The sequence below is a fragment of the Hylobates moloch genome, unplaced genomic scaffold, assembly GCF_009828535.3.
Source record: "Hylobates moloch isolate HMO894 unplaced genomic scaffold, HMol_V3 SCAFFOLD_1, whole genome shotgun sequence".
Taxonomy (NCBI): domain Eukaryota; kingdom Metazoa; phylum Chordata; class Mammalia; order Primates; family Hylobatidae; genus Hylobates; species Hylobates moloch.
In genome coordinates this window covers 40449980-40461609 of record NW_026652276.1, presented here as the reverse complement: position 1 = coordinate 40461609, position 11630 = coordinate 40449980, and the positions used below count along the sequence as shown (strand labels likewise).

The following is an 11630-nucleotide window of genomic DNA, read 5'->3' as shown; positions in this document are numbered from 1 at the left end:
AAAAAAAAGAAAATAATCTATACTTTGGTGACTGATGATATAAAAGAAATTTATTTGACCAAATAAATATATTTCAATAGGCCAGATATCCTTATATAAATTTTTGAGAACAATAGGTGCAGAAGGATCTTTTGAGATGTTCACTATTTCATCATTAGAACTGACAAGAACTTAGAAGATCTTTTTAAAAGTTAAATGACTTGCTCAAGGTCCTAAAACTAGTTTTATTAATATTCTCAAAACTTAGAACAAAATGCATTCTAAATGATCAGAAAGATATAAAATAGTGTTTGTTATTAAAAGGCCATACCCACTGAATCTGTTTAAAGTAGAAAATACGAAAGTTAAAAAGTAAGTAATATAGTACAATAAATTAAGCTTTTCAAAGTTATTTAGATGAACCTCAATTGAAAAAATAATTCTATCAATATTATGCCTTTTAAGTTTCTAATTACAAATTCACTGAACAGCTATAGGTAATGTTTATAAGGAGCAGTAATACAACTTTAAAAAAATTATATTTATCCTGGTTCAAAATTATGGTATAACTCAAGTATTACACAGTTATCAAGTTAAACTGTTTACTCACAGAAAGATGCTAAAGCTGTAGGATCCAGGGCCAAAAAATTTCGGATTGCTACTGATATTTTAGCAAAGTCAATCCTAGAAAATATAAAAGCTTCTTGTCACAGCGCAGTTGTAAACTTCCTAAGAAAACTTCACTTTCTTGACTACAGTTTTTTCCTTCTCTATTCTAATGCTACCACATATACTATTACTAGGTTTTAAGTAGCTACAGTGTATACTTAACACACATGACAAAATTATCTTATTTACAAAGGCCACATAAAACATCTAACTAGACTACTTTGGACAACATTCCTTTGGGGTTAAAACATCCTAAAGAAAATTAAACTTGATCTACAAAATTTCATTAGTTTCTACCTCTTTCTATTACCCATATCATTAGGCTCTAATTAGGTGGATTTTTTTTTAAAAGGGGTTACATTGTATTCCCAAAAATATATGTTGAACTCCTAACCTGGAGTACTTATGAATGTGACCTTATTTGGAAGCAGGGTCTTTGCAGATGAAATAAAGATAAGGTCATTAGGATGAACTCTAATCCAGTATGACTGGTGTCCTTATTAGAAGAGACACAGATACAGGAATACACAGGGGGAAAGCGCTGCATGACGACAGAGGCGAATATTGGAGTGATGCATCTACAGCCAAGGAATGCCAAGGACTGTCGGCAACCACTGAAGTGAGGGGAAGGGCATGAAACAGACGCTCCCTCAGAGCCCTCGAAAAACGAATCAACCCTGGCCACATCCTGATTGCAGACTGCTCGCCTCCAGACCCGTAAAAGAATAAATGTGCTGTTTTCAGCCAGCCAGTGTATGGTACTTTGTTACAGCAGTGCTAGGAGACAAATACGAATGCTCTGAGTCTCACCTATAGCTGATTTAGATGATATTAAGGAACTTCTGAGCTAACTATATTTGGATGAAATTTTGGACTTATGAATTGATGCTGGAATGGGTGAAGTCTTTTGGGAATATTTTGTTTACAATAGTCTCATCCCCTCAAAAAAGAACAGAAGTAGACTGGCCTTAAAACTTTTTGAAGTAATATTGATACTCTATAATTCTACTTTGAAAACTGTCATGGTCAGTGACACATTTTGCTCAGCATTTCCTCCTGAAGAAGTTAGACAGATCTGGAGTCATAGGCATTACCTGTCAAAAGCTGAAATTGTACTCAGAGCCAAAAGCAAGTACAGAAGACTCTGGAATGGATACGCTAGGGTCTTGTATTGCTGCAGAAGGTTTGAAAGGTTGGATAGCTGATCTCCTGCTAGAACATATATCACAACAATATTCCACACAGCACAGCCAGCCAAGAATCCATGAGAAAAGAGACCAATCATCCTGAATGGAAAAGGGTTTGATTATTATACATGAATTACTAAAATAAAAAGCTAAAACATGTTTAAAATCTCTTCATATATAAGAATAAAATTCAGTATTTCATGACAAGTAAAAGCAAGCTCTTTCTTTTTAGTTACACTGATAGGTAGATCATTCAATTCCAAGAGGATGTTTAAAAAATATACCTACCTACCATTTTAAGTTTTCATTTCATTAACAGTATTGAACAACCAAGAGGTTATTTTTTTCTTTAATTACAGAACTCAGTTAACATTTGTTTTAAGAAAAGTCCAACAAAAGCGGCCACCTGAAAGCCCGGTGTACTGTAAGTGCCACATCTCTGGTAGTCCAGGAAGGCTTCATGTCCATTGACACATCTATGTTTTCTGTGGTCTTTATCAACTCTGAACGATCAGCAGCGTGGAATCTCCCTAAGAACGCATAATGTAATTACTAACAACTAGCGAGAGAGAAGCCCTGGTAGCCCTTTTTTTTTTTTTTTTTAATTTCACACTCAGGAAGCCGCAAACTAAGACTGAAATATTGCTGTTGTATCTGAAAATTCTCCTTGACTCAGTACCTATTTCAGAAGGATCTTTTCTTTGGGTTCCTTAAACATAATTTTTCATCTTGAAGAAAAATAAGCGATGTCAGTGTATTTTCTTCTCAATCCAAAGTGAAGTAACAATTTCAGAAATCAATTATATTTAATTAAAAAAATGAACTTTCAACTCAGAATAAAGTCTAGAAACCTTTAACATGACCTAGTCTACACAATTCTAACTTAGAGACTTCAGAAGTGTTAAAGTTTATATGCCTATACTATCAAGGTAAGTCAATATTTGAAAACTACTTTAAATTTCTTAGGAAAAGATGTCAGGATGTATATCATGGCTTTCTGGGATGACAGGAAAGAAATGGGCTGCTTCATAAATTTCTCTTTAGAACATTCCTGTGAAGAACATCAGTTCAAGAGTCGGCACTGCAAAATTGTATGAGCAGGGCTTTAGCCTTTTTACTGTTGATTCAGAGGCTCCTTCTTGTATATCTAGTAATCCACAAATAGACCTCAGGAAACAGGAAAGGTTCCATTTCAATTATCCTCACCAAACCCAGTTTGCAGGTGTTTTGGAGGATGAAAGACAGGGGTGTGACAATTTTCCCTAAGAAAAGACAACTTCTGGGCAGACAATAGAACCACTGGTGCCTTTTATGGCCAGTTACTCTAGCAGGGAAATTTCTATGCTATGTGAAGCAAGAATAAAAATGAGGATTAAGTGATACTGCTTGAAAAAGAACTGCAGTAAATTAAATGACCACATGGTAGATGAATAAAACCAAGTGACTAGAAGTCATAAAACCGCAGTTCAAGTCCCAGTTCCACTCTAATCAACTGTGAGACACTGGGTAAGTCAGCCTCTCTAGACCACAGGTTTCTTATTGGCCAAGAACTGCAAGATCCCTTAAATGGGATCTTATGAAGTAGAGTTCTAAAACAATGTACACAAAATCTAAATTGTAAATTTTAAGGACTACTCTTTCTGTTTCAGATGAGTTCTTTAGGCAGCATATCTTTAACATATCCATGGTAGTATATAGTCATAATCATGCTTTGAGTAGGTTTTTCTTAAACACTGTGTTATAGACTGAATGTGTCCCCCAAAAATTCATATGTTGAAGCCCTAACCTCCCAGTGAGTGTGAGGTCACTGGGAGGTAATTAGATTTCGATGAAGTCATGAGGATGAAGCTCCCATGATGAGATTAGAGTCCTTTTAAGAAGAGGAAGACACACCAGAGCTCTCTCTGCCACATGATGACACAGTGGCAGCCATCGGCAAGCCAGGAAGGGACCTTCTCCCATAACCTAATCTGCTGGAACCTTGTCTTGGACTTCCTAGCTTTAGGAACTATGAGAAATAAATGTCCATGGTTTAAGCCACTCGGTCCGTGGTATTGTTATAGCAGCCTGAGCTAAAATACACTGCAAACCTAGTCTCATAGCCAGTATACATTATACAATGTCAGAACTATCTTGCAAAAGAATATACAGCTATAATGTTGTATTTCTTATTTAAATGGTAGTATCACCGTGTATTTTCTCTCTTATTTTCAGTTGTAGAATTTGTATCATTATCTGTCCCATCACAACTACTACCAATTACAGCAAACTGGTAAAGCACAAGAAAGAATAAAGAATCAGGCAGGGGTGGGGAAGATCTTTACATTACCCATAACCCCATAAATCCAGAAACAACCAGCATTAATATTCGAGCCTATTTCCTTCAAGTCTTTTGTCCTATGCATAGATCAAACTGTGTGTGTGTGCACATGTGTATATGCTCATTTTTTATCAGAATCTTTCCATAAAATGAAAAATTCTCCCTAAGCACTATGTTTAATGGTGAAGAATATTATTATATAGATACACCACAACTTACTGAAATTATTCCTCTCCTATTTCACATTTAGGTTGTTTCCAGTTTTCCACTCTCATGAATCATAGCATGATGACTAGTTTTATGTATAAATTGTTATACATAGTTTTGCTTAATTCCTTAATTCAGATTTCCAGAAGTATAAAGGATATCCTTGTACAATTTTTAAAGAGTTCATATTCTAAAACAAGGCATCTACTTACGGCTTTTTTCCACAAATACTTTGCCTACAGGCTGGCTAATGCCAGTGGGTGCAGTGAATACAGACTGCTGTTCCACAGGAGTTTGCTCATCAGTGATTATGTCTTCATCTTCTACTCCTAGCTCATTGGCATACTGTAATTCTGCTGGCTGGGTTTTCCTGTAATAAGGAAGTATGTATGAAAAAGAAATGATTATTGAATTTTTACAGACTTACATAAGGAACTAGCTATAAATATAATGGAAAGGGCCCTGGACTTGGAGTTAAGAAATTTGGTTTTTACTCAAATAAATCAGTTATTAACTATTATGTGCAGCAAGTTAATTACATTTCTGAGGGCTTCAGTTTTCTCATTTGAAAATTGAAGTGACTGAACTAGATCTGTAAGCTTCTTTCCAAATTTAAAACTGTATGATTCTGTATAGACACTGATATGGTTTGGCTATGTCCCCACCCAAAATCTCATCTTGACTTGTAATAATCCCCACCTGTCAAGGGACTGTTCGGGTGATAGTGAGTTCTCAGGAGATCTGATCGTTTTGTAAGGGGCTTCCCCCTTCACTCAGCTCTAATTCTTCTCCTTCCTGCTGCCCTGTGAAGAAGGGTGTGTTTGCTTCACCTTCCACCATGATTGTAAGTTTCCTGAGGCACCCCAAAGTCATGCTGAACTATGAGTCAATTAAACCTCTTTCCTTTATAAATTACCCAGTCTTGGGTATGTCTTTATTAGTAGTGTGAGAATGGACTAACACAGACATTGATCACTATTTGTAGGTTCATTTTCAAATACAAATAATAGTGCTATATATATGCCTTCCAGTGTTATTTCTTTAAAGTATACTACTCATTTTATCTTAATGCTAAAACACAGTTTTACTTATTCCTGAAATAATCATAATTTGAATTCTGTTAACATAAGAAAATAAATCACAATAGTCTATTTCAATTATCTTTAATTTTTAAATATCCTTAATGTTTACTTTTGCTACTTATATATTCTATTTGTGTTCCTCTTTTTTAGAGATGTCTCTTAAGTATTTTTATTTAAGTACAATCTTAATTTTTTTTATTTTCTCAGTGGTTTACTCTTCTCAAATTTATCATTAGATTGGTTTAACTGATTTGTTGTAATAATACTTATCCTAGAGGTATACAAATACAAGTATGTAATAAGACTTAATGAGAAGCTACTGTTTGGGAGCTCCAAACAAAGCATCAGGGTAATCCTGGAGAATAGTTAGAAGAATAAATAAATTCTTACTTTGTCTTCCTCCGAGGTTTTTGAATAACTGCCTCCTCAGCTGGCTCCGCATCAATACCATTTTCATTCCGTAATACAGATGAACTAGATGACTTCTTTTGGGTGGAGGAAGTCTCCAATTCTGAAAACAAAATAAATTTAACTTTTCAAATAACTAAAACATAAAAAGAAAAGTAATGTACAAGACCTGTATAAGAGAAAAGAACTTCAAGAATTTTAATTGGGCAAAAATGTTTTCACTATCTTACAAATTTTTAATTTTTTAAAAATGTTATACTTCTAAAATCTCAATGTAAAAATTGAAATTGTAATGCCAAACAATATGGAAAAAAATTAAGTAACCCAATACCCAGGCTGTGTTGAAGATTCCCAAGATTATCTCCTGGTTCACTGACTTTCTAGAAGGGCTCACAGGACTTGGAAATCATCACACTCACAATTATCGTTTACTACAGCAAATGGATTTAAAGCAAAATCAGCAAAAGGAAAAAGCACATGGACCAAGTCCAGAGGAAACCAAGTACAAGCTTCCAAGAGTCCTCTATCAGTGGAGTCAAATAGGATGCGCTAACATTACTGGAGAGTAATGAGTTGTGACAACATATGTGACACATGTTGTACAAGGGAAGCTCATCAGAGACAGTGCCCAAGGTTAGGGGCTAGTCACATAAGCCTAGCACATACCAAAATTCTGGATGCCCGGAAGGGAAGCAGATGTTCAGCAAAAATCACTTTGTGTGCACAAATGCACAGTGAGCCACCTTATAATTTAGGGAAAGTTTTCTATCAGTGTAGGGAGCTGTTTATCATCCAAGTTCCCAGATGCCAGCTAAGGGCCAATCTCATCAGCAGGCTTTTCCAAAGATGGCAGTCTCAGGTCTGCTATATTAACTCTTTTCTGCACACACGGTAGGTATTAAGTTTAAATGAGTCAGTGAAGCCTCCTTCTAATCCACTAGCTACTCTTCCTACCTGGAAATACTAGCTCCCTGGAATACCTTCAAGACCTTACAATTCTATTGTAATAAAATACTTACAGCCTCGACTGGAAATATAATGCAAGCAGTAGAGCCTACCATCCTGAACAAAATAAACGAAAACACAATTTTTAAATCCAGAAACTGAGAAAGCTGAACCTGCCAGGCTTGGTGTACTTTGGAATGGCAATGACAGGTCCTTTTTGATTCAAAACTTAGTTGGGTCTTGAATTTTCTAAAAAAGGTCATTTCTGTAAACACACTTTTCACAAATTATAAAACTAGGTATTGGTATCCATCTTGATTTTTAAACTTGTATCCTAATTAAATTACTAAAAGGGTAGTTTTAATGAAACTACATTTACTGCCACTAATGAAATAAACTGTAGAGTAGTTAAAGCTAGTCTGAGCACCATTTCTGTCTCTTTTCCTTCCTCTGCCATCATCTGCCCCTTCGTTCTCCTCACAGACCCTCAGTGCCCCCAGGCACTGTGGCATCCCACTTCAACTTGCCTTCCAAAATTAGGTTCCATTCTCCTGACTTTTCTAGTTCCTGCCCTTCTACTCCTATAATTCTTCCATCCAATCAAGACACGCCGTTTTCTAGAAGGACAAGTAATTAGGAAAATTATAATAAATTATTAATAAAGGCTGATGTTAATAGGAGAGCACTAATCTCCCCATCTTTGTTCCTTCCCTGAGTTTTACTCCAGTACAACCCTTTGTCATTTTTCTAATTATTATAAAAGTCATAATGCTCAAAATACAAAAAATTAGTAAAATATAAATGAAGGAAGAAAACTTTAAAAATCATACTTCCTCCTTCTAAAACTTCTACCACTGTAACATTGCTATATTCTTCCATTCTTTTTACTATGTAGATGTATGTACATATTTACGTTCTGGGTTGAACTGTGCTCCAAAAAAAGATACGTTCAAGTCCTAACTCATAATACCTGTGAGTGTAACCTTATTTGGAAATAGAGTCTTTGCAGATGAAATCAAGTTAAGATGAGGTCATGCTAGATTAGAATGGGCCCTAAATCCAACGACTGATATCCTTATAACAAGAGGGAAATGTGGACACAGACACACAAGGAAAAATGTGAAGATGGAAGCAGAGATTGGCATTATGCCACCACAAGTCAAACAATGCCAAGGACTGTCAACAACCATAAGAAGCTAGAAGAAATGGCCCGGCACGGTGGCTCACGCCTGTAATCCCAGCACTTTGGGAGGCCAAGGTGGGCAGATCACCTGAGGTCAGGAGTTCAAGACGAGCCTGGCCAACATGGCAAAACCCTGTCTCTACTAAAAAATACAAAATTAGCTGAGCATCATGGCAGATGCCTGTAATCCCAGCTACTCAGGAGGCCGAGGCAGGAGAATCACTTGAACCTGGGAGGCAGAAGTTGCAGTGAGCTGAGATCGCACCATTGCACTCCAGCCTGGGCTATAAGAGTGAAACTCCATCAAAAAAAAAAAAAAAAAAAAAAAGAGGCTCGAAGAAACAAGGAAGGATTCTTTTCTAGAGACTTCAGAGGGAGCATAGTCCTGCAGACAACTTGATTCTGGACTTCTCACCTAAGAACTATGAAAAAAATAAACTGTTGTTTTAAGTCGCACAGTTTGTGGTAATTTGTTATGGCAACCCTAAGAAATTAACATAGTATATTTTACAAAAATGGGATCCTCCAATACATACTATTTTATAACCTTTGTTCTTTGATCTAATAATACACAACTGATGATTATCCGTGTCACCCTAACAATCCTTTTAATGGGTACCTGGTTCCTATTTATGGATAAAGTATGATTTATTTAGCCAGTATCACACCATTAAATATTTGGGTCATTACCAATTTCTACTCTTATAAATAATGCTGCAGTTAACATCCTTTAATTACTGCAGGTATTGAATTCACTACTATTCCCAGAAATCCGGACAGGCTGTATCTATGCTCCTACGAGCAAAGCATGAGTGCACCCATTTCCCATCAATATTGGATTTTATAATTTGAAAAAAGCATTGCCAATTTGATAGGCCAAAAATGGTATAGTATTTTATTTACCTTGTGAACTGCCTGGGACATAGAAAGACTGAACAAATGTTAGTTGTTGTTTCATTATATTATTGTTAGTACAGAATCTATCATTTCCCCACTAATCTGAAATGTCCATTTCATCATTTACTAGATTTTTCTATGCACTGAGATCTGAACTTTCTGTTTAAACCTGTATTTGTTGCCTTCCTCTCATAATCTATACATATATGATCAAAAGAGACCTGTAAAGTATTCTTGGCTTAAGCCATTGGAGTTATTCTAGTGGTAAATATTTTAAACATAAAAGCAAGAAACCACCTGTGGGATATGGATAGGGGGAAAGAAATGAGAGCAGAGAGGTTTTTATTATGTCATCAAAATCACAAGTGCTATCACAACCTAACCTTGGTTTCTTCACATACCAAGAGGTAGCCTTGTCTTTTTCTGTCTTCTTTGAACAGGAGCCTCTGGGTGCTCTTTGAGTTCTTTAGTTGATGGCTCACTACCCTCAGAGGGCCTTCGACCAGCAGTCTGAGCAAGGCCTTCCAAAGAAGCACTTGCTATAGAAAAACAGAGTAGAAAAAAATGAGATTACTCGAGCAAAGATCACTGAATCTTAAAAAGATGGAGGAAAAGGTAACTAGAATGTTTCCTACAGAATAACCCCATCTCTTTCAGAACTAATTATCCCCCAAATCTTTCCTTCCTCCTCACCTGTAACTTTGGGCTTTAAGTTAGGAAAAGAAATAAATGAAGGAATAAGAAAGGCTGAGGAAGAAAAAAAGAGGGGGCTAAAAAGAAGAGCAAAAGATAGGAGGAGGAGAAATTGCTTCAGAACATTTAGAACTTTGAAAAAGGTGGAAAACATTGTAAAAACTGATACCATAAAGAATTCTCTTACTTGCCTCTTGCCTTAAGAATTTTCATCAGCCTCTACATAGTAAAGTCCTTCATTAGTAAGTTAAAGAATGACAAAGTCATCATGGATAATTGGAGTTAGCAGGTAATTTATAAATCTCTTCATTTGGTCATTCACTTCAACTTCTTCCCTCATGAAATCTTTTAAAAGAATTTCAACACATACCTGACTGCATTCCCTTCCTTGCTTGTCTTCTTCACAAAAGAAGAAATAGAAATTGCACTGGGTACAGTGGTTCATGCCTGGAATCCCAGCACTTTGGGAGGCCAAAGCAGGTGGATCACCTGAGGTCAAGAGTTTGAGACCAGCCTGACCAACATGGCAAAACTCCCTCTCTACTAAAAATACAAAAATTAGCCGGGTGTAGTGGCATGCGCCTGTAGTCCCAGCTACTCGAGGAGGCCGAGGCAGAAGAATCGCTTGAACCCAGGAGGCGGAGGTTGCAGGGAGCCGAGATCACACCATTGCACTCCAGCCTGGGCAACAGAGCAAGACTCCATCTCAAAAAAAAAAAAAAAAAAAAGAAATGTATCAATAAACAAATGAAAATGTTTAACCTCACTAGTATTTAGAGAAATGCAAACTAAAATAAGCTACTTTCCCCCCACTAAATTAACAAAAAAATTTTAAAGATTGATATTGTCTAATGTTGTTAAGGATTTAGAGAATGAGACACTCTCAGACTCTACAGGTAGCAAGATAATAACTAAAGCTTCCTTAAGGTAATTTAGCAGAGTCAGTCATACTAATAACGCACACATCTTGCACCTAGCAGTTCCACTGCTAGCAATCCATCCTACAGATGTACTTCTTCCCTACCACCATTTTATGCAGAACTGCAACATTGTTGGAATGAAAAATTGGAAATAACCTAAATAAATAACAGACCAGTGATTATGGTACGTTATCATGTAATACAATGAAGTCACTGTTTAAGAATACATAGAACTCTATGTATTAAGAAACAAAGATAGTATGTATGATTCCTTTTATGTTTTTGTTGTTGTTGTTTGTTTGTTTTAAAAAAGGAGCAGCAACCACAGAAACCTTTTAGGAGTGTGAGAGGTCACAAGTAAAGAGTGAAGTTAAAGGATCAGGTAAAGATAACCTTGAGGTTTCAAGCCTGAGTGCTGGGAAAATGGCAGGTTCCATTAACAGAAAATCATGAGACGTAAAAAAATTATTTATTCTTAAAGGCGACGATGGATTCTAGATGTGCTGAGTTTAGAGTTACAGATGCAACTTCCAGGATTATTAGTGGATGACTAAGACAAAAACGAGTTCTGCTCATGACTGAAGTTTTACTATTTAAATGATGATGTGGCCATGCCTTCAGACTCACGCTCTAATGTAGAGATATTCTGACTGAAGTGAGATATAAGAACTCTGTGTTTCTAAATTCAGTATCTTGTTCAAGGGTCTGGAGTCAATCATAGCTTAAAACCATGTATGTTGTCTGGGGATAAAAGACCTTAAAGAGTCCAGGAATATCATGGAAATAGGAGCTTAGATGGCACCGCCTTCTATTCCATGAATGCGTCCAGATACTCCTTAGGCTGCCCACTGCCCTGCACCCCACCACCACCAGGAATTCCACTGCTTCAAACTGGCCTTAATTCTATCCTCAACAAAGTGGAGATTTGGGGCTGCTGGGGCCTTACTTCTCCCTTATCTGTGATGTTTACTACGCCTGAGGTCCTGGGAAAACTTGTGATCCCACACAACAAACAATAACGTCTTACCTGGTGTGTTTTTTGTTCTGGGCTTCTTTTTCTTAGGACGACTAAGTGGAATATCATCTATAAAGCAGGAAAAAACGTCAACAGAAAAGGCTGCCTAAAATTCAATGCAGAGA

The 11630-nt window shown here is 36.5% G+C and overlaps 2 protein-coding genes across 2 annotated transcripts in view; both read right to left on the bottom strand.

Moving 5' to 3' along the window:
• The window catches only part of LOC116810447 (cation channel sperm-associated targeting subunit tau-like), a 122260-nt gene extending 121653 nt beyond the window's left edge, over positions 1-607 (bottom strand). The window contains exon 1 of the mRNA XM_058439736.1: positions 590-607. The gene's annotated coding sequence lies outside the window, so the exon portion shown is untranslated. The remainder of the gene's footprint in view (positions 1-589) is intronic.
• TMEM237 (transmembrane protein 237) lies at positions 524-11630 on the bottom strand. Its single transcript, XM_058439750.1, has 8 exons — positions 11518-11630; positions 9941-10275; positions 9279-9416; positions 5835-5955; positions 4575-4732; positions 2242-2365; positions 1743-1934; positions 524-663 (listed from the first exon to the last, which is right to left on the bottom strand). The coding sequence occupies exons 2-8, from the start codon at positions 9948-9950 to the stop codon at positions 582-584; spliced, it is 825 nt and encodes a 274-aa protein (XP_058295733.1). The 5' UTR covers positions 9951-10275; positions 11518-11630; the 3' UTR covers positions 524-581.

What these genes read in the sequence shown, in the direction of transcription:
- TMEM237 (XM_058439750.1), bottom strand. An exon ending in AGTATTTGTGGAAAAAAGCC is followed by an intron (nt 2,366 to 4,574) that starts GTAAGTAGATGC and finishes ATGCGTTCTTAG; the next exon opens with GGAGATTCCACGCTGCTGAT. An exon ending in ACAGTACACCGGGCTTTCAG is followed by an intron (nt 1,935 to 2,241) that starts GTGGCCGCTTTT and finishes TTTTCCATTCAG; the next exon opens with GATGATTGGTCTCTTTTCTC.